The sequence below is a fragment of the Rutidosis leptorrhynchoides genome, chromosome 1 (genome assembly GCF_046630445.1).
Source record: "Rutidosis leptorrhynchoides isolate AG116_Rl617_1_P2 chromosome 1, CSIRO_AGI_Rlap_v1, whole genome shotgun sequence".
Taxonomy (NCBI): Eukaryota; Viridiplantae; Streptophyta; class Magnoliopsida; order Asterales; family Asteraceae; genus Rutidosis; species Rutidosis leptorrhynchoides.
In genome coordinates this window covers 728,106,059-728,130,583 of record NC_092333.1, presented here as the reverse complement: position 1 = coordinate 728,130,583, position 24,525 = coordinate 728,106,059, and the positions used below count along the sequence as shown (strand labels likewise).

The following is a 24,525-nucleotide window of genomic DNA, read 5'->3' as shown; positions in this document are numbered from 1 at the left end:
GTGACGACCTTGGACACAAGTGATGCATTAGAGGATGCAAATAATTGGAGACCAAGATCAAGAATGCCCTGAACATATCAGAAGATCCTCTTGAGAGCCGAAAAATGAGGCTCGCGAGTATCATGTATAAATAAACAAATATGCTAAACTGCATAGAATAGGTCCGTGAATGGAAAAGCAAGGTAGTAGCCACATAGGATAAGTTCGGGAATGAAAAGTATGGTACTACAGAGCACATGCAAGACTACGATATAAAGAACGGTTACCAACTGGAGTTCCATCGGCAGTAAGCTTGGAGCCAATAGGGTCCTACATGGGTTACAACCAAGCATGTGGGCACATTCAAGTACCTCGGGGCAGTGTTGTAAATCTCCCGAGATCTCCCTGGGATCTCCTCCAAGATCTCGTTTTTAGAAGGCAACCGAGACGAGATGTTCATCTCCCGGGATTTCTCGGTCAACGGGGTCAAACTTAGTCAAAGCCACGATTTATCGGATTTTCTTGCTAATTTGTAAGATTTTCTTGTAAAATTCGTAAATTCTAAGATTTTTTCGCTCATTTCTCGAATATTTTTGTAAAATCTCGTAAAAACGTATATAAATATACATATATTTATGTTTCTATGTATATTTTTATTAAAAAAAAACTATAAAGTCAACGTAAGTCAACGTCCGAGATCTCCCCGAGATTATTCCGAGATGCCGAGATCTCCCTAAATAAAATTCAAACGAGATCTCCCCGAGATCCGAATTCTCCAACCTTGCCTCGGGGGAGTACTTTTCTAAGAAAGAAACATACCACGGTCAACAAGCCAATGTCAGTCATCGAGAATCCTTTATTAAGAGAAGCAATGACTCATTTAAGAAAAATCATGGATGATATGGTCAGAATAATGTCATCCACATATAAGAGAATTTATGATGTATATGGTCCTGGATGAATAGCATGGACTGTGGTGGAATCTCACTTGTTGAGGATAACCTTCAAATCTCTTCCGGTCCATAAAGAGATTTTATGCAAAATGCATATTTGATTAGGGTGTCTAGAATACCGAAACCAAGGTGGCTAGTGCATATAAACCGTCTCACATAAATAGACATGAAGACCCGGCGTTCTTGACGTCAGACAACATGCAAATGTCGAGAAATGGCTAAACTGATAACGGTGCGAATGGTGGCCTCAATAATGCAAGAAATAATAATGACTTGGAGTAAATGATATGTGCGTTACTAACCAGATCCACATTGTTGTTTTAAATTTATTAACCACCACCATTAAAAGCCATTATTCACCCATTAACATACAAAAACAGTGTGTTTCTGTACACATAAAGAGAAGATATACATCAGGGCACCTAAGATCTTGCTAAGTAAGCGTCTATATAAAGTTCAACCTCTCCACTGTTATGAGTCTTCAAAGTGGTGATCCGTTTCATCAAATATTTCTTCCTACACAGAAAGAAGAAAAAAAAAAACCTTCAATACAAACTAGTAGTATGTTAATATTGTTAATTATTTTGTTTACCTGCAGTAACTCTTCGATCACATCTTCCATTGTTATTATACCAACAGCTTCTTCTTCTTCTTCTATGAGTTGAGGAAGCGGTTTTCCCCCTATCTCTAAAATATCCGAGTACATGTCTTTATTCCACTTCTTACTCCTGAAGCTACCTCTGTATGAGTTGCTGCTGCCATTGTTGGGTAAACTCTTCCATTTTTGCATCGACCTTTTTGACTTCAAGCTATTCTCCCTGGACGATTTACCCCTATCATCGCCATCAATGTCTACTCGCACATCCTTTTTCACATCTAAATAAAATGTTTTGATTACTAAATATTAATACAAGATTTTTATAAATGAAAATATATAATATATATTGCTATTAGCACTTACCATCTATTTATTATATATGATGAGACATTAAACAAATAAAGAGCTTACCGGACGTCAGACTCTTGGTGGCAGCCTTATTACACCGTTTCACCACAACAGCCATGTGGCTGTGACCTTTCTGAAACTCATTCAAGATATCATACAATGGAAGACATTCTGGAACCCTAATAATAACAACAAATTACTTTAATTAGTGAGAATCAACCTGAGGACAAAATGTAAAAGGTCTTGTAATTACATACTTTTAAGCAAAATTACATGGCTAATGTAGTAGAACAAATGAAACATACTTGGGAATCCTACGAATTGTGACCGATTTGACAGGTACTTCATCTTCAGGATGTATGGTCAACAAATTTTTTACCTAAAGAAATCACATTTTAATGGATGTACTGCACCATCGAATTCGACAGCACTTTCAAGTACATAAGACCAATTAACTTACGTATCAAAAGGGTGTATTTAAGACAACCTAATTCTTCCTGCTGGTATATCAACACGGCTAAGAAATATATTATATGGTAAAGTTTTACAGTAGGACAGAACATTACCAGGACAAGTCCAATAATGTTTGTAGGTTGCTCGTAATAAATAGGTACTCTGCTGTGTCCTTTCTCCAGGATTAACTTCATTAAGTTCCTGTATCACAACAAAACACAAAATGTATATTCATAAAATGGCCTGCATATACTCATTATTATTATTATTATTTGGTACCTGTCAAGTTTGGCATCTAAATCGACCGAGAAAGTGTCTGATAGAGGAGTCATTGCATCACTGGCTGTCTTTTCTGTCAGTTCAAGGGCTCCGGCAATTATTGTTGTCTCATCATGCGTTAGTTCTCCTCCCCTTCCTGCCTGTTACCGACGTCACAAAATATAGTCTTCAACGAATCATTGAAAGTGAAAACATGAAGATGATAAGTTGTACGGTATGTACCTCATTACCATGCAAATTGACTAGTGTCTTTAACTCGGCTCTTCGGAAAAGAGCAACATGTTCATGGCCCAACAAATAGTCTAGTAGCTGATAATAAGTATAACAAAGTTTTTACAAAATGTAATGTAACATTACATGATTTCAACTATCATATTATACCTTACTTATTGGATATGCAACGGGAAAACAAAGCCAAACAAGAATATGCACAAATGGAGCCACAGAAGCCCCAATAGCTAGTCCGTACCTGGTACATACAGACTGCGGTATGATCTGTTGGTAGAAAAAATTAGAATTTGCTTCCAAATCGCCTTACTATGTTAGTAAATAGTTCACAAAAATAACTTATTTATTTGCTTACTTCACCAAACAAAAGTATTAATGTGACTGAAATGAGAATAGCACCCCATGCTGTGACCAAAGTATCAAGGAAAATAGGAAGTGCCTGTAATAATAATTACAGTAATAATTTCATATTAAAAAGACTGCCAATACATATCGACCAAGTTACTCTATATCTAATGTACTCCGTAGTATATATACATACCTCCATTGCAGCAGCATTGCAAATAAGTAGAGTACAAAGGAGTAAATGTTGTCTTTTAACCACAGGTAATATCTTGTCTGTTGTCACAAAATATAACAACAGAAAACTAATTACATATTGCCAGAAGGGGTCTAATTTTGAGCAATAATAAATAGCATAGCATACAAGAATAGTAACATATTCATTTTTTTGCTGAAAATGATCATAATTATCAAATACAGACCAAGAAAATCGAAAGCAGAAGAGATAAATCAGATTAATACTGTGAGTGTTAGAAATAGGGTTGTAAATGATAATCCGGATTGATTCTTGAATCGTGAAACACTTTCCTAATTAAGTATTTCGACCCTACTTGCCTCGGGTTACACGAAATCTTAATTGGGATAAGACAAGAACGCAATTTGTCTCTAGGCAAGAAGAGATCAAATTATAGTATTAGCGAGAATGTGATTTTTCTTGTTTTGTTCTTAATGAAAGCAAAGTGCCATCACTCCATATATATAGGAAGTGAAAAGGTATCATGAAAGTGTGCAACTATTCATTGACACCTTTTAGAAAATAACATCACTTTTCATGAAATGATGTAACCATTCATGGTTACCTTTTCATCAAATGATGTCATTTCCAAGACCTTATCGAATTAACCCGAACGAGCGTGCACTCCGCACTCTACAAACTCGTCATTGAGCTTAATGCGATAAGCATTTGCTTTCTAGTAAATTCCAATTAACTAAAATGATTGTTGATAACACTAAAATCACCAACAATTCCCCCCCATTTTAGTGTAATCCTTGATTTACTAATGACTCGAACTAACAGAACAAACCAATGCATAAATGAAAATGTTTCAGAAATTAAATTTTCATCTTAGTATATTACATCATCCAGAATTCGAGAATCGGGGTGTTTCAGAAATTAAACCCTTCAACCCATATGAAAACGAGAGAGTAATACACACATCAGTTTCTTACATTCGTCTAATACTAACTTGACACTATTATAAGCCATGTGTTCCAATCCTTCAGTGAACATATCGGCAGCCTAAGTCCAAAGCTCCTTGAAGCGGCAAAACTTCATGTTCACATAGGTAGTTCTTTTACATCTTGCACCCGCATTTGCAATTTTTCAAAAGAACTATTAAGAAGTTAAACTTCAACCTACCTCAACTTACGGGTCTAAACACATACTTTGGGATCAGAATATTTATGTGTTTCAATCTTCAGAAAGTAAGCTTTCCACATTGAAATTCAGCTTCTAGCGTTTTACTAGAAGGGAATTGGGTGTCTCACTTTGGAAGATTTTGGTGGACTTCAATCCCACTCTAATAGCCGACTTGTGCACTAAGTCTCAGGCTAACCATTGCGTCAAGTGATTCACAAAATTTTGTTGTAACCCAACAAATCAATGAATATCACTTCATTCGTGATCAACTCACGAAACATAGTCCGTCTAAGGCAATAGTGTCTAGACTTTTCCATATATATTTGACTATATGACTTAGCCATTGTGTATCCCATAATTTGAAATCTAAATGAACATTTCTTTCGACTTCAATCAATTTTACTCAAATAGTAAACCTTTTATCAAAAGATTTAATGTATTCTTATCCCATCATAAGAACCGCGCGCGTATTCAAGGTTATTGATTGATTAGTCATTGCACATGTTCACTTTCTACAATTCACATGTAAACTTATAATTGGTACACCCTTGATAATGTATTTTCATTATCCTTATGCACACAATTATTACCATTACATTGAATAGTGAGATTATAATTATAAACACTCTTAGTCAAACCTCTTCAAAGACCAAGAAGAAATGACAACAAGTTTATAGTGTCAATAATCTCAACATCATTCTTTTGATCCAAGATACCACATCTATACCAAGTGTAAAACAACAACTTGTAGATGTATCATCTTAATGATCAATAGTAAACTCAATATATTTTAAATATGCTCTAAGGATTCTCATTGTGAATTATACCATAACTCATGGTTGACTTCCACAAGTATTAGAATACTTAAGTCACATCACAATATACTTTGCTTAATCTCTTCAACATAATGCTATATTGGTCACTTAATGTCATCACATACATCACACTACCAATTTTCATAGCATAAACAATGTTTCAATACCATACCTGTATTTGCTATCAATTAAGCAACTTGTAATCCTCATTCCATATTAAACATATTTGTATCACTAACTTATACCATCTTGATAAGTCATCCAATGGTTTGTGGACATACTTTTCAAAAGACTTCATGGTCATTTTATTTGTTAACCAAATAGTCACTTCATAATCATGAAGATTGTTTCGTGACATTTTCAACGGATTATTACCACCCGTCAAATATCTTAACCGTTGTTATCAACTATACCATTGTCGTACCAACAATCACAATTTTAACACAATCGAAATCTATTACTGTGCATAATAAGTGAAACAACCAGGTCATGAAAGCAATCGACGGTTACTTGAAAATGATCATATAATTCTCAAACCTTAGTTTAGAATAAAATTGTAATAATTTGACTACAAATAACCTGTGAAACCAACAAGTTGTCCATAACGTCGCGATATAATTTTCGGAAACAAATATTCTATTGTTGTAACGTATATTAAACTCACGTATTTATATCATCAGCAATAAACAGAATATTTGCAACCTTTATTGTTGGAAAGTTTATTAATATCAAACTCAAAGTACTTGCTTTACATCAATACCCAACCGGCAAAACCATATTTTCACTTTAATGATAGATGACGGTTGGTTATTATAAACCCATAAAATCAACCGTCAAAATACATACATCAAAATTATATGTAGTTCTAAAGATGAATTTCTATTACATTAATATTTCCTTAATTTCTTTCTTGTGTGGTTTTATTTCCTCTGACAATAATTCATGCATACATATATGACCGTATACAAAATATGACCGTATACAATTCATGCATAATCAATGTCAGAAACTCACCACTAATGCAGTCCCATGTTTTCCCATGATTTCCATTGAATTTTAAAATATTAAATTTCCTTTCATGCATTTCTCTTTATTATGTCAATCATAGCATAATTAAAATTAGTAAAATGGATCGAAATGCGTACTCGGTGCCGTTCGTTGTTCCACCATAATAATGATTCTTGAAACATATATGCTTTCATAATACATCTCTTGGATTTAATTCTCCAATGAAATCCACGAGAATTGCTTTTGTTACACCGACTGTTACTTGATGCATTTAACCAAAGATCCAAATTAATATTACCAGAATCATTCTTTCACTGATCATAGACCGCACACTAAATTATAGTGTATTTTCCAGAATGACTTAATTGATCGTCTGTCAATATGAAATCCCAAACGTAGTGCATGCTTTTTCAAGATTCATCATCCATGATTATCAAGAAATACTTAATTAGTTTGTTAGAAATAGGGTTGTAAATGATAATCCGGATTGATTCTTGAATCGTGAAACACTTTCCTAATTAAGTATTTCGACCCTACTTGCCTCGGGTTACACGAAATCTTAATTGGGATAAGACAAGAACGCAATTTGTCTCTAGGCAAGAAGAGATCAAATTATAGTATTAGCGAGAATGTGATTTTTCTTGTTTTGTTCTTAATGAAAGCAAAGTGCCATCACTCCATATATATAGGAAGTGAAAAGGTATCATGAAAGTGTGCAACTCTTCATTGACACCTTTTAGAAAATAACATCACTTTTCATGAAATGATGTAACCATTCATGGTTACCTTTTCATCAAATGATGTCATTTCCAAGACCTTATCGAATTAACCCGAACGAGCGTGCACTCCGCACTCTACAAACTCGTCATTGAGCTTAATGCGATAAGCATTTGCTTTCTAGTAAATCCCAATTAACTAAAATGATTGTTGATAACACTAAAATCACCAACAGTGAGTCTATGAGTAGTAGTAGTAGTAGTTGCAATTACACAAATAATTATTTAATTAATCAATCCTAGGTAGGAATTGAAGGTACCTGCGTATCTACGATCTTTAGGAGTACCGGATTTGGCAAGAACTTCAAGATCAACAAGACTCAAAGACATAAGCCCTAAAGTAAGTCCAGACATCAAACCGGCAAATAAGACTAAAAGCATTATGATCACTATATGTATAAAAAACTGTAATTCACAACACTCATACTCCACCGCCATATAAATATCTATATCTATCTATATGTATAATTATATATTTTATATATATTTATTTATTATGTACTTTTAGTTATGGAGTATCATATCATATGCTGTAATAACCCTAGCTAAGAATTAAGTAAACTGAAAGCCTCCGATGGATCTTTGATATATAGTGTAAATAGTGACTGATGAAATGTGAAAGCTGATATAATAATGATGATGATATCGTGAAACCGACAGTAAATTTATAGCTGTATCTACATCTGATTATTGTGATTCTACATTATGAAAGAAAGAAATGGGAAAAATAAAAGGAATTGAGGAGAAACGTGTCACTTCCCACCGCCTCCGCTCATTAACCAGACTGTAGAAGTCAGAAAAGTGGAGAGTTAGAACTTAGAACTACTCCGTAATAAATTAAAATAATTACAATCATAATCATAATCATAATCATAATAGTAAATAAAAAAAATTGAATTAGAATAGCTTGATTAACAGAAAAAATTACAATTCCCATAATAACAAATAAAGCCGATTACATTTCTAATACATTCTCTAAAAATATAAATAGATCGAATAATCAAAAATTGGATGATTCGTCATCCGAAGATTCACCTCTCAGTCTGGCCCAAATCGCCGCTTTCTTCATTTGAAGTATCAACTTCTCTTCATCATTCATGCATACCGTAGAAATTTGGAAAATATTTAAATCGAAGTAACTTGTCATTGATCCAAATGTCAAGTTTCAATTTCGTCGAACAAGGAATCGTGCTGAAGTGGTAAAACTTGAAGAAGTCTATTAGTATTTTGCATTCCTTGCTTTCCCCGCACGACGTTGGAATTGATCATCACCAAACAAATATGTGTTTGGGTTCTCTTGTTGTTGATCGGAGTCCTCGTCAAGGTCGAACTCATCTAACGAGACAAAATTCCTATGTTAGCTTCTTTTAATCGGTTCCGAATTGATCCACTTTTGTTTCTCTTTGATGAATTCCAATCTACCTAACTCTGTAAAACTTTTAAAGGTCTCCACCTTATATAGAGCTTCATAACAAGCCCTAAAATCTTCATCCCCTTCACCACTCCGTAATTGTAGTTTTGAATGACTTATGATTCTGCCATATTTCCTACATGCTTCATTCAATTTTGTCCATTTAGAGGACAACTTGTCATTAGTACATTATAATGGATGATTCATCGTATTAACTTCTTCATAACCATATTCTAAAACAAAAGCGCGGTTTGATCAATTCCTTGGTTTGGATCCTCCCCCGCAATCCACGATTTAGCCTAACGTAGCTCGTCCTCGGTTTCCAAAGGGTATTCAACCCTCTTGGATTTTGTTGGTACGTTTTAGTAACCACCTCTTTTCAATTCAATTTTGCTTTAGAATTTCTTCGAGTTGTAGTCTGGATGGTTTAAACTATGCGTTGTGTGTAACACTGTATATTTTTTTATAGACACAACAAATTTATATATTCAAACTATTACATATTAAAACGTATTAATATCATACAAACCATATTAAACCAATGTTACTTTTACAAATATTCACGAAATAACATTAGTACAAAACATCATGGTTATCGAGGTGTGTCAAACATATCAAGATCAAAACCTAACTTCTCCCTTCCCGAGCGTAAAACACCTAACCAGTCGGAGAGTGAATGTGGAGGATTAAGATGAAGCTAAGTGAATGAGATATCCAAAAAATATCACTAAATAGTCTCAAACCCAGCATCAATCTAAATCGATAAACACGTACTAAATGTATCTTAAGACAACCGGCGACCCTGCCAGGTCTACAACTACTGGCTGATCGGGCTAGAGTTTACTGATAGTCCATACTAGTATCTTACTAGTATAGTCTTCCTGACGCAACACGTGTGTCATTTAAACCCAACCTACCCTGATGAAGGTTGACTTCTTCCGTCCGATAACACCAAGACGGTTACGTCCGAACAACACCAAGACTGTATACACATAGTGCACATATAATCACGTACAATCATTCACTTTATACAACATAGTCATGCAGTCATGCCATTAGACAATAACTAGACCTATTACTGTATAACAATATCTATAAGGATATTTTCACTCATCTGAAAGCAACAAGTACTCATAATTCTAATTTTACTAGATCTTCTCTTTTCCTTTATCACCTAAGACTATTATATTCCGAGTCAGTATATTTTTCCAGATCAAACTATCAGTATTATAACAGATAAACAGTTTAAAACGGTCAGAAACAACATATGGATCAAAATTGCACCTGATCCATTCACTGCTTCAAGTCATACACGTGCGAGTCCTTTCATGCGCGCATGTGACTTGACATGCGTACGTGAGAGCTGATCCAACCTAATCGCATGATTAAGATCTTCATACGCGTAAGGGAAATTTGACACACGCTTGAGAACTGGACTCGCACACGAGTGATCTGACTCGTGCAACAAGATAACTAACATTTTCAAACCACGCGTGAGAGCGCGAGTGAAGCACCACATGTATAACGCCCTTAACTTTCGCCCGAAAACGACAAAACTTTTTTTTTTTTTAAAGATGACCACCCAGCCCAGGGATAAGCTGCGGCGCTGCTAGACTTGGGCGCGGCGCGACCAGACAAAGAAATGCAGGTCAGTTTTTCAGATCTCCTGTTCCCAAAATATACTAAACGACGCGGCGCGGCTAAGGGGTCCGCGGCGCGGCCCTGTGCTGTCGCTGGTACTGAACTTTTATTTACTTAAAATCATACAACACCATTTTACCAACCTAATACTTTAAGGAACTTAACTTTAACACTTCCATACTTCTTTAAGAAATACAATTAACGTTTGGTCGCGCACGACCCGTTACATAAATCAAACATGTCATTTTGACCCATTTCGACTCCTATGTCAAACTTGACCCAGTTCGACTCATTCCATTGCCTATTATACTTCAATTTGTGACAACCCGTAAATTTCCAACCAAATTTAAACTTTAATCTTTATATGTTTCCGACACGATAAGCAATATTTGTTAAGTTAAATTTCAAGAATTTTAAACTATGTTCATACATTCATTCACCCTCGACCAAGTTCCAACGATTCACGAACCATTAAACGAATATGATTATATATGTATATGTGTATATATATTATAACTTGAAACGTAAACAAAATATTAGATTAAATACTTTATATGATTGTATCTGTTTCAAAATGTTTATCAATGGAATTAGAAGATAAGATCAAATGATTGAATTATCAGATATATTGAATTATGATTACAAGTCTCTGTTGAAAGGCCCACGTTGATTTGAGAAATCTTTCCATTTTAACAATATTCGGAAAATGGTAAAGTGATTTATAAATAAGAACAAATTGTCAATCATTGAGAACTAGACAAAGGATAGTGGAAGATTGAATCTCATAAAGACTCGATTGATCTATTTAGTTTTAAACGTACAAAAACATTTTCAGTTTAAAAAGAACTTTATTATTAAAACGTATATAACTTTTATAAATATCTAGAATCACTTTTGACAACTCATTACTTAACTACTATGATAAAGATAACGATATTTATATTTTATTTTATATATATAACGATTTAAATTAATATTATATATATTTATACGTGTATTATACGTACATAGTTTTATACTTTTACTATACTTAAACTTTACCTTTACTTTATTTTTACTTTACTTTAACTTTAATAATTCACTTTAATAATTCATACTTTAATAATTCACTTTAATAATTCATACTTTAATAATTCACTTTAATAATTCATACTTTAATAATTCACTTTAATAATTCACTTTAATAATTCATACTTTAATAATTCACTTTAATAATTCAAAAATCTATTATAAATAGAATTCAATAGGTTTCATTATTTCATAGAAACTTGAAAATATTTTTCTTTAAACTCTCTCAATCGATATACATATATATATTTACTCCGTATTATTTCAAGATATTATTAGTATACATAAAATATTACGACGGAGTGCTGTCCGAGTGATTTCGAAATTGTTTTTCGAGTGGGATAGGATTAAGAAAATTATGGGTTATAGCTATGGAGGTGATTGAGTATGGTTCATGGGTATGCTCGTGAGGTCAATATAGTGTTTATCATTTCCGTTGCGTCTACGTACCTTTCTTGCAGTATTGAATCTCAATATTGATACGTGAGTACTCATAATTTAACTTTTACATACTAATAGTGTATCCCTGTCTAGTGCTCGAGTATTTAGGATTATGCATGCTTGTACTTTTAATATTTCCCTTAGACAGGTTAGGTTGAATGTTGAATTAGTTACACTTGCGGTTGAGATAAGGTATAAGATATGCATGTCCTTGGAAAGCTAGCGAAAAATTAAGAACTTTTCCTTTAGATATCGAATGGTTTCGATGAACGGATTAGAAGTTATAATCAATTGAATTTTCGATATTTTTATTAAAAATGATTATTATTATCGTCATTTTTATCGTCGTTCTAGTTTTATCTTATTATTATGATTATTATTATCTTTATCAATAAAAGAGATTTATCATTAAAAATTGTTATTTTTTTTATTATTACTATCGTTATTATCGTTAAAGTTATAATTATTATTATTATTATTATCCAATTATTATTATTATTATTATTATTATTATTATTATTATTATTATTATTATTATCGTTATTAATATATATATCATTATTTAAAAATGGTTATTGTTATTGTTATTATTATTATTACTATATTATCATTAAGATAATTATTAGTATTATCGTTAATAATGTTATAGTAACTATCATTATTAATATTAGTGTATTTAAAACAAATATTTGTAACACCTAATTATTTTGATTACTATTATTATCATTATTATGAACACGATATAAAAGACGATTAAAAGCTATTAAACGAAACGATTAGGAAATAATGAGTAAGAGTATCATGATGAAATTAAAATATTATAAGATATTGATTTAGATAAAATTATCGTTCTTATTATTTTTATCATTACTATTATTATTAAAAGTATCGTTAGTATTAAAACTATCATTTTAACAAAAATTATCATTTTAATAGAAATGTCATTGTTACTATAAAATATCATTATTATTATTATTTTAAATAGAATTATTATTTTAAAGATAATATTAAAAATTATCGTAAATATTAAAGTTATCATAATTAGAATTATCGTTTTATCATAATGTCATCTTAGTAATTATAAATATTGATATTTTTATAATAATTATTATTATTACAAAATAATACAACTTTTACTTACTATCATTATAGATATTATTTTATTAAATAAATATGTGATACAAACATATTTTACTACGTGTAATAACTTACTTTAATAATACCTATCATATTATCTTTATGATATTAAATGAACCCTATAAATTTTATTACTTAATATATATAAAAGTATATTTTATTATATAAATTTAATATAAAATTTTATTTATTAATAAATAAATTATATTATTTACTCTAATAAATCTTTTAAAAATATTTAAAAATATAAAACGACGATATTTAAACTATATATTAATCATGTATAGATTTTTGGAAATTATTTTGAGTCAAATTTACTTTTATTAACTTTTGCATATTAGTCTCGAGCATTAGGATTGTGGTACACTATGACTTAACCTAATTTGTTAGACAAATATTGACCAACACATAAATATATATAATTAATTTAGGTTCGTGAATCCGAGGCCAACCTTGCACTTGTTCAATGACGTTATATGTATTTTTACTACGAAATACAGTATGGTGAGTTTCATTTGCCCTTTTTACCCTTTACATTTTTTGGGCTGAGAATACATGCAAACGCTTTATTAACTGTTTTACAATATTTATACGCGTGAGTTTCATTTGCCCTTTTTACCCTTTACATTTTTGGGCTGAGAATACATGCAAACGCTTTATTAACTGTTTTACAATATTTATACGCGTGAGTTTCATTTGCTCCCTTTTACTCCTTACATTTTTGGGCTGATAATACATGCAATATTTTATTATCTGCTTTACAATATTTATATGCGTGAGTTTCATTTTCCTTTTTACCCTTTATATTTTTGGGACTGAGAATACATGCGCTTTTATAAATATTTGACGAAATAGACACAAGTAATTGAAACTACATTCTATGGTTGAATTATCGAAATCGAATATGCCCATTTTTATTAAAGTCTGGTAATCTAAGAATTAGGGAACAGACACCCTAATTGACGCGAATCCTAAAGATAGATCTATTGGGCCTAACAAACCCCATCCAAAGTACCGGATGCTTTAGTACTTCGAAATTTATATCATGTCCGAAGGAGGATCCCGGAATGATAGGGGATATTCTTATATGTATCTAGTTAATGTCGGTTACCAGGTGTTCACCATATGAATGATTATTTTTGTCTCTATGCATGGGACGTATATTTATGAGAACTGGAAATGAAATTCTTGTGGTCTATTAAAATGATGGAAATAAATGATTATGATAAACTAATGAACTCACCAACCTTTTGGTTGACACTTTAAAGCATGTTTATTCTCAGGTGTTAAAGAAATCTTTCGCTGTGCATTTGCTCATTTTAAAGATATTACTTGGAGTCTTTCATAGCATATTTCGAATAACGTTGCATTCGAGTCATTGAGTTCATCAAAGATTATTATTAAATCAATTTATAGTTGGATAGTGGATATTATGAAATGGTATGCATGCCTGTCAATTTTCGATGTAAAAAAAGATTGTCTTTTAAAAACGAATGCAATGTTGTAAAACGTATCATATAGAGGTCAAATACCTCGCAATGTAATCAACTATTGTGAATCGTTTATAATGTATATGAACGGGTCCTTTCAGTTGGTATCAGAGCGGTGGTCTTAGCGAACCAGGTCTGCATTAGTGTGTCTAACTGATAAGTCGATAGGATGCATTAGTGAGTCTGGACTTCGACCGTGTCTGCATGTCAAAAGTTTTGCTTATCATTTTGTGTCGAAAATTAACTACTTATCATCCTCAGGAAATTACCTGCTTATCATTTTTAGTCTAAGACACGTCTTGCTGCATTGATTGCATGAATAGTGTATAGACAAAAATTCATATCTTAGCATATCTGCTAAATCATATCTTATCGTATCTGTTACTTTAAACTTTGCCTGACATATCCCGCAAAGTCCTCCGCAATCTACGAAATCTTTTGATCTATATCTATATATATATATATATATATATATATATATATATATATATATATATATATATATATCTATGTAATTAGAATACCATCCGTTAGCCAAAATCATTTCATATCGAAAAAAAAAATCCTTTATCCAATCGTACGAAATGGAATTCGTCATCAGTTCAAGTCACTCAGATTCCAAAATGGAATCTCATTCAAGCTCCGAAAGCAGTGTGACCGGAATAGATCAACCAATCAGTCATCACCTATTCTGGATGAATTGGGGATGGATTCGTAGCCTCCTCAATCATTGGAAACAAGAAGAAGGTGATCCCTTCCATCTACCACATTGCCCTCTTGACGAAGAACCTGAAGCACTTACCGGCGAACCTGTCCGAAACACCATTTTCTCGCTCATTTCCAGAGTATCTCGTTACGATTATATATTACATCAAATTTTATATTTTATTTATCCGCTCGTCCGAACCGACAATCACCCCGGTGTAATAGAAGAAGTCAACGAGCTTCGCGCTTGGGTAGTGGCTTTGGAGAATATGGTGCAGAGATTACAAACACCAGCAGCAGCATCAGCAGCATAACCAGTACCACCATCATCAACGCCAACAGTACCATTACCACCTCCAACCACAACCGCGTCGTAAACCTCAACTTCACAATCTATCCCACGAGCATCAACGTCATACGCACCATAGATACCAAGGAGTACCAACAACAATAACTGACGAAGTATTAATTCATAACTTCATTGGAGAAACATTCTGCGGCGATTATGTAATCTCTAAAGTCTTAGAGATTATCTAATCTAGCCCTAACCATAAATCAGTTAAGCGAACCAAAATGATAGAAGGAAGAGTAGAAACCCTGACAAAAATGGTGCGTGATTAACAAGCTAAACTTGCTTTACCAACAGCATCAACAGTACCGTCAGCGTTACCAGCATCGTCAGTACAGTCAACATCCGAATCAACAACACAGATAACATCACAAACTCCATCAGTTCAAGAATCACTATGGACATCATTACGAATCAATAACGTGTATATTGTATCAACGAGTTATGAAGAATTAACTCATTCCCTCTCAAGAAATTATATGTATATTATATATATATATATATATATATATAAATATATATATATATATATATATATATATATATATATATATATATATATATATATATATATATATATATATATATATATATATATATATATATATATATATTTTGAAATAAATCTTTCCGTGCTAAACTATTGTGTGTGAATCTTAACTACTCGGTTAATTCATATTACAAATATGCAATAATGTACGTCCTTCGGCCGCAACTTAACCAGCATTAACTACAATCTCTGTCACAATTCAACAAATTCCAATTCATAATAAATCAAGTATATATTTGATTTTACACTTTCATCATCGATGTACCCGAAACTTTTCAGATAACATCATTCGTACTTTGCGAAATTCACAAGAATTCCACGAACCGAACATCATACATCAACAAATAACGAAGTATTGATTCATAATTTCAATGTCATTAAAGAAATACTGCGTAAAAGTTATGTACTTTTTAAAGACTTTAGGGATTATTAAATTCAAGTTTCAACCGTAAATCAAATGAGTTTAATTTAACATTAACTCATTAAATCTATGTTACATCTGAAGAAAATATACATATATATATTTTCATAAAGACTGTAATAAAATTCCTTTGTACAAAATATTAATTGTGAATTTTTTTTTTTAACGGGTAGGTAATACCCGAGAGATATATAAATTCACAATTAATATGTTACATTCTTCGAATCTGATTCAGCAAATTATCCATTATACTCCCAACTTTCACAACAATATACATTCTTTTATAGAAATCAAAATAACCATACTCATTCAAAATTTAATTACATATTCTAATTTTGAAATCTCAAAATTCAACTCGAGATATGACCAAAATCATCACTCTTAGATCCTTACATCTTTCACAAGCTATATTTTGACTTCAAAACTGTGTTAGAACATCAAATGTATGTTAACGATTACAATATGTGTTCAAACCCTTCGAAAATTTCTGAAGACATTTCGAATGATGAGCAATCGAGATGATGATCCAACCACATGTTACCCACAGTTATGTACCCGAAAAACTCTTGAAACCAAAGTAAAAGTTTAAATAACGTACCCGCGTCAGATTCTTTGGCATTTATTAGCAAAAATAACTTTGCGACTCCTATTCAAAGTAGCCAGTTTTGTCACAGCTCCAGCAAGTCAACTTCGACTTTTCAGTCAGACTAACCTTATTATAACCTTGAGATATACACCATCGTTACCAGGGAACCTTTTACATTCCACCACATTATTAGCAGATGTACCAACAACTTCATTACCCTTTGACTTTAACCTCTCCAAAAAGTCATTATAATTATTTATTGAAACCCCATCATTTACTCATTCGCATCTTGTAATGAGAATTGCCATACGAATCATTGGGAATTAGCAATCAGTATTTTGAAATCTCGCAGCATGTCTACGCCAACAGTTATATGTGTATATATAACGTCTATCTTCTGGACTTAATTTGAATGTGAAGTTTCTGAAAAACACTCCGAACTAAGAATTGGTTCTCCGAAAATGGAAAAAATGCTGATGAAGCAGCAAAAACTAAAAACGACTTTAAATGGTAAAAGCTTAATGATAATGATGAAGTGTGCTGGCAAAGCGCAGAAAAAGAGAAGTTTTGGAACTGGAAAACGGATTGAGCAAAGTAGGAAGGAGGCTTTGGACAAATTACAAAGACTGAACCTGACTTCAAAGGATCCAAATGATTCAGTACCTGCTGAAGTCATTAACGAATACCTTGCTCCTGACTCTAAACCCCTGCGGACAATATTCTTCATCATCCTCTGATATTAGAAATTCTAAAATATCATCATATCTTTCATTATAAATATCCTCCATATTTCTGAAGATATTTTCTTAATTTTTCTTATTTGAAATCATTTACCTCTTTGCGCTATCTGTATTACATCATAAAAGAAACTATTTTAGTTTCTAAATTCTGAAACATTCAAGTTTAAAATAGGAATATTTTGAAGTAGTGTTGGGAACTGAAGCATGAATTAGTATAATATAATGACACTTGATCAACGTGATTATATTACAGTAAGTCATGCTGAGTTTCTAAATGGAACGTGATGATTCACAGATCATAATATCATCATGTGCCATGTTATACGACTCTTGTATTCTATTTAACCTCTAAAATATCAAGAAAATATTTCTTGATGATTCGGCCTTTTCCAAGGTATTCTAGTAATTTGACAAGTCAAGATCGTGCCATCACAATTTCCTTCCTAGAACATTAACAATGTTCATTCTGAAATTCATATCTGTGAATTCTGGACCATTACAAGCGGTGCTTAATCGCAAGAAGAAGAAACAAAAGGACAAAACTCCGAAATAAAAATTGGGGTATAAATTACAGCAAATAAAAGAGAGCATTAACTGTTAATGATAATGATTATAGAAGACAGAAGCAGAGACTTTGAAATATAAGGGAACATATAAAGCCCAACGATAAACCAGAAATTATAAACTATATATATCGATGCATATAGCAATATAAAGGCACGGGAGAACTAGAAACACTATAAACCCAAGAGTATAGTAGAAGTAAATAGATTCTTCCGGCGGTAGATGAAAAAGAAGAATGACCAATATGAAAGTTAGAAGTATATCGAGAATCAGAACTGGATGGAGCATATTTATGAATACTTTAAAATATGAGTTGAGGGGGAAAGAATAGAAGGTGATGAAACATGACTAGAAACTTAGAAATCAACAGATTTAACTCACACAATAGCGGAATAAGTGAATCAAACCCTCTAGTGAATAGGTTAATATTTTTTTTTTGATTAATTTAGTCAAACCACAACTAAATCAAGTGTGATTAGATCAACACCTAGAGCTATTATTCACCACCTGGGTGATTTGGACTGAGAGAAAATTGGAGGAGCTCACTAGATCTGAGTGTGTGTAACAAATGAGAGGCTTAACCTAAAATTGAAGAACATAAGACTTTATATACCCCTGTTGTTGACTCACCCATACGATTCATTCATCACACGTACGAGTTGGCTTCATCAGCCGTACGGGTGATCACTCACTCGTGTCTTCTCATTTAGGTTGTAATTGTGACTTAGCTCAGCATCAGCCGTACGTATGAGCCTGTCAGGTGTACTAGTGAGGCTTCACTCGTACGTCTGACTAAGTCTAACATAGTCAAACATCTAAATCTTGTTCCTGCAGTTCCTGTAACCACATACAAACACGTATAGGATAATAACGAGCAATCATGGTGGCCTGTAAACTGTTGTACCTGCAATGGACGTGGGTAGATGTCTAGGGACTTGCATAAAATGCATCAACAGAAGGTGTGAGTTGTAAGGAAACGAAGGAGGTGAATTTATAAGAAAATCTCTGACAGAACAATTAAAATGGACGATCGCATTTAAAGCGGATCCTAATTCCCTTGATTACCGGAGAGTCAAATCTTATTAAGAAGATTTTCTTCAAATCCCTTGAAATCTGGGAATCAATCATATCTACGTCAAATGATAAGATGAATCTACACTTACTCATTTCACTCTTCTATGTTAGCTTCATTCGTACTCTTCATATAAATGGATTGTTTATCCAAATTATTCGCTGATGATAAAACTCTAATTTTCAGCCCGTATGCATCATAAAAACATACTTATTATCATTCACAACCTTTCCACTCAAATTTCGGGACGAAATTTCTTTAATGGGTAGGTACTGTGACAACCCGTAAATTTCTAACCAAATTTAAACTTTAATCTTTATATGTTTCCGACACGATAAGCAATATTTGTTAAGTTAAATTTCAAGAATTTTAAACTATGTTCATACATTCATTCACCCTAGACCAAGTTCTAACGATTCACGAACCATTAAACGAATATGATTATATATGTATATGTGTATATATATTATAACTTGAAACGTAAACAAAATATTAGATTAAATACTTTATATGATTGTATCTGTTTTAAAATGTTTATCAATGGAATTAGAAGATAAGATCAAATGATTGAATTATCAGATATATTGAATTATGATTACAAGTCTCTGTTGAAAGGCCCACGTTGATTTGAGAAATCTTTCCATTTTAACAATATTCGAAAAATGGTAAAGTGATTTATAAATAAGAACAAATTGTCAATCATTGAGAACTAGACAAAGGATAGTGGAAGATTGAATCTCATAAAGACTCGATTGATCTATTTAGTTTTAAACGTACAAAAACATTTTCAGTTTAAAAAGAACTTTATTATTAAAACGTATATAACTTTTATAAATATCTAGAATCACTTTTGACAACTCATTACTTAACTACTATGATAAAGATAACGATATTTATATTTTATTTTATATATATAACGATTTAAATTAATATTATATATATTTATACGCGTATTATACGTACATAGTTTTATACTTTTACTATACTTAAACTTTACCTTTACTTTATTTTTACTTTACTTTAACTTTAATAATTCACTTTAATAATTCATACTTTAATAATTCACTTTAATAATTCATACTTTAATAATTCACTTTAATAATTCATACTTTAATAATTCACTTTAATAGTTCACTTTAATAATTCATACTTTAATAATTCACTTTAATAATTCAAAAATCTATTATAAATAGAATTCAATAGGTTTCATTATTTCATAGAAACTTGAAAATATTTTTCTCTAAACTCTCTCAATCGATATACATATATATATTTACTCCGTATTATTTCAAGATATTATTAGTATACATAAACAATTACGACGGAGTGTTGTCCGAGTGATTTCGAAATTGTTTTTCGAGTGGGATAGGATTAAGGAAATTATGGGTTATAGCTATGGAGGTGATTGAGTATGGTTCATGGGTATGCTCGTGAGGTCAATATAGTGTTTATCATTTCCGTTGCGTCTACGTACCTTTCTTGCAGTATTGAATCTCAATATTGATACGTGAGTACTCATAATTTAACTTTTACATACTAATAGTGTATCCCTGTCTAGTGCTCGAGTATTTAGGATTATGCATGCTTGTACTTTTAATATTTCCCTTAGACAGGTTAGGTTGAATGTTGAATTAGTTACACTTGCGGTTGAGATAAGGTATAAGATATGCATGTCCTTGGAAAGCTAGCGAAAAATTAAGAACTTTTCCTTTAGATATCGAATGGTTTCGATGAACGGATTAGAAGTTATAATCAATTGAATTTTCGATATTTTTATTAAAAATGATTATTATTATCGTCGTTTTTATCGTCGTTCTAGTTTTATCTTATTATTATGATTATTATTATATTTATCAATAAAAGAGATTTATCATTAAAAATTGTTATTTTTTTTTATTATTACTATCGTTATTATCGTTAAAGTTATAATTAGTATTATTATTATTATCCAATTATTATTATTATTATTATTATTATTATTATTATTATTAGTATTATTATTATTATTATTATTATTATTATTATCGTTATTAATATATATATCATTATTTAAAAATGGTTATTGTTATTGTTATTATTATTATTACTATATTATCATTAAGATAATTATTAGTATTATCGTTAATAATGTTATAGTAACTATCATTATTAATATTAGTGTATTTAAAACAAATATTTGTAACACCTAATTATTTTGATTACTATTATTATCATTATTATGAACACGATATAAAATACGATTAAAAGCTATTAAACGAAACGATTAGGAAATAATGAGTAAGAGTATCATGATGAAATTAAAATATTATAAGATTTTGATTTAGATAAAATTATCGTTCTTATTATTTTTATCATTACTATTATTATTAAAAGTATCGTTAGTATTAAAACTATCATTTTAACAAAAATTATCATTTTAATAGAAATGTCATTGTTATTATAAAATATCATTATTATTATTATTTTAAATAGAATTATTATTTTAAAGATAATATTAAAAATTATCGTAAATATTAAAGTTATCATAATTAGAATTATCGTTTTATCATAATGTCATCTTAGTAATTATAAATATTGATATTTTTATAATAATAATTATTATTACAAAATAATACAACTTTTACTTACTATCATTATAGATATTATTTTATCAAATAAATATGTGATACAAACATATTTTACTACGTGTAATAACTTACTTTAATAATACATATCATATTATCTTTATGATATTAAATGAACCCTATAAATTTTATTACTTAATATATATAAAAGTATATTTTATTATATAAATTTAATATAAAATTTTATTTATTAATAAATAAATTATATTATTTACTCTAATAAATCTTTTAAAAATATTTAAAAATATAAAACGACGATATTTAAACTATATATTAATCATGTATAGATTTTTGGAAATTATTTTGAGTCAAATTTACTTTTATTAACTTTTGCATATTAGTCTCGAGCATTAGGATTGTGGTACACTATGACTTAACCTAATTTGTTAGACAAATATTGACCAACACATAAATATATATAATTAATTTAGGTTCGTGAATCCGAGGCCAACCTTGCACTTGTTCAATGATGTTATATGTATTTTTACTACGAAATACAGTATGGTGAGTTTCATTTGCCCTTTTTACCCTTTACATTTTTGGGCTGAGAATACATGCAAACGCTTTATTAACTGTTTTACAATATTTATACGCGTGAGTTTCATTTGCCCTTTTTACCCTTTACATTTTTGGGCTGAGAATACATGCAAACGCTTTATTAACTGTTTTACAATATTTATACGCGTGAGTTTCATTTGCTCCCTTTTACTCCTTACATTTTTGGGCTGAGAATACATGCAATATTTTATTATCTGCTTTACAATATTTATATGCGTGAGTTTCATTTTTATTTTTACCCTTTATATTTTTGGGACTGAGAATACATGCGCTTTTATAAATGTTTGACGAAATAGACACAAGTAATTGAAACTACATTCTATGGTTGAATTATCGAAATCGAATATGCCCATTTTTATTGAAGTCTGGTAATCTAAGAATTAGGGAACAGACACCCTAATTGACGCGAATTCTAAAGATAGATCTATTGGGCCTAACAAACCCCATCCAAAGTACCGAATGCTTTAGTACTTTGAAATTTATATCATGTCCGAAGGAGGATCCCGGAATGATAGGGGATATTCTTATATGTATCTAGTTAATGTCGGTTACCAGGTGTTCACCATATGAATGATTATTTTTGTCTCTATGCATGGGACGTATATTTATGAGAACTGGAAATGAAATTCTTGTGGTCTATTAAAATGATGGAAATAAATGATTATGATAAACTAATGAACTCACCAACCTTTTGGTTGACACTTTAAAGCATGTTTATTCTCAGGTGTTAAAGAAATCTTCCGCTGTGCATTTGCTCATTTTAAAGATATTACTTGGAGTCTTTCATAGCATATTTCGAAGAACGTTGCATTCGAGTCATTGAGTTCATCAAAGATTATTATTAAATCAATTTATAGTTGGATAGTGGATATTATGAAATGGTATGCATGCCTGTCAATTTTCGATGTAAAAAAAGATTGTCTTTTAAAAACGAATGCAATGTTGTAAAACGTATCATATAGAGGTCAAATACCTCGCAATGTAATCAACTATTGTGAATCGTTTATAATGTATATGAACGGGTCCTTTCACAATTGAACATACTTAAACCTTTCATTAACCTTATTACAAAATCTTTGACTACTTGTTTGCTCCAAAACATTTAACCGACTTCAACTCAAGACGTTAACATATGCATTTATCCAAAAACATAATTCAATATAAACTTACTTGAGCTAGCCCCTTTTCTTCAATTTCCTCACGTTCTCTTTACCTTCCTAATCACTTGTTACATATCATTTCAAGAACTTGCTATTTATGTACTCCTTCCTTTAATCACTACTTCGTGCAAGTCCACTTTACAATCTTGTACCGCTTTCCAAGAACCTACAACATGTCAACAACTAATAGAGGTAAGCTTTAAGCTTAGTGAGCAACATAGTGTGTATAAAAAGACTAACGATAAACGTGTCTATTCCTTAAATTATATTAATCTTCATAAACGTCGCGCTTGCGTGGTAGCAATTCTTCTTTATAAGAATGGTGCATTCTTTCTCCGTGACCCATGCTCTATGTCGCATCATTACATAACATAACTAAGACATTAACATATCACATATCTACACCATAGTAATTTTCATAAGGGAAATATTCACAATAATAATAAATCATCATTCGAATAATACTTACTTTTCTTACTCGTCATGGACATGTGTATCACCACTTACCAAATTTTGGTCCTCATGATCGGCTTATACTAGCGGGGAATCCGTCTTCATTGGTTCATCACAGACTCATGTTTCATCACTCTACTAGGACCCTTTTTCCATTAGAATACTTGAAGACTTCTTTAACATTTTAACTTTTATTAGCAACTTTATAAATCAACATTATAATAACATCTTCCATAATCATCACTAGCTTGTCGTTACCAATCGGGACATAAACTAACAAAATTATCTTTATCAAATTATCACCTTATTAATTTACAATAAACATTATAATTGTTTCGTTCAACCATAATATACTCATGAACATAATAAGCTACACATCATAATATTGAATATATATTTAAATCATTATTCGAACA

General features: G+C 31.1%; 1 protein-coding gene across 2 annotated transcripts; it reads right to left on the bottom strand.

Moving 5' to 3' along the window:
* Positions 1-1,234: 1,234 nt before the first annotated feature.
* LOC139886360 (DUF21 domain-containing protein At4g33700-like) lies at positions 1,235-7,977 on the bottom strand. Of its 2 annotated transcripts, XM_071870146.1 has the most exons (12): positions 7,642-7,976; positions 7,400-7,474; positions 3,380-3,456; positions 3,194-3,277; positions 2,992-3,105; positions 2,833-2,919; positions 2,611-2,750; positions 2,445-2,532; positions 2,184-2,257; positions 1,942-2,057; positions 1,525-1,808; positions 1,235-1,448 (listed from the first exon to the last, which is right to left on the bottom strand). In XM_071870146.1, exons 2-12 carry the CDS (start codon positions 7,467-7,469, stop codon positions 1,404-1,406), a joined length of 1,179 nt encoding a protein of 392 aa, XP_071726247.1. In that variant the 5' UTR covers positions 7,470-7,474; positions 7,642-7,976; the 3' UTR covers positions 1,235-1,403. The 2 variants fall into 2 exon arrangements, with proteins under 2 accessions (XP_071726247.1, XP_071726246.1); XM_071870145.1 differs by having other exon boundaries at positions 7,400-7,977.
* Positions 7,978-24,525: the final 16,548 nt, after the last annotated feature.

Bases quoted from the DNA above. Each gene is read 5' to 3' on its own strand.
- LOC139886360 (XM_071870145.1), bottom strand. From the start codon at position 7,577: ATGGCGGTGGAGTATGAGTGTTGTGAATTACAGTTTTTTATACATATA. The intron at 3,106-3,193 runs GTAAGCAAATAA...TTCTACCAACAG, and splicing joins TAATACTTTTGTTTGGTGAA to ATCATACCGCAGTCTGTATG. The intron at 2,258-2,444 runs GTAATGTTCTGT...TGATTTCTTTAG, and splicing joins ACATTATTGGACTTGTCCTG to GTAAAAAATTTGTTGACCAT.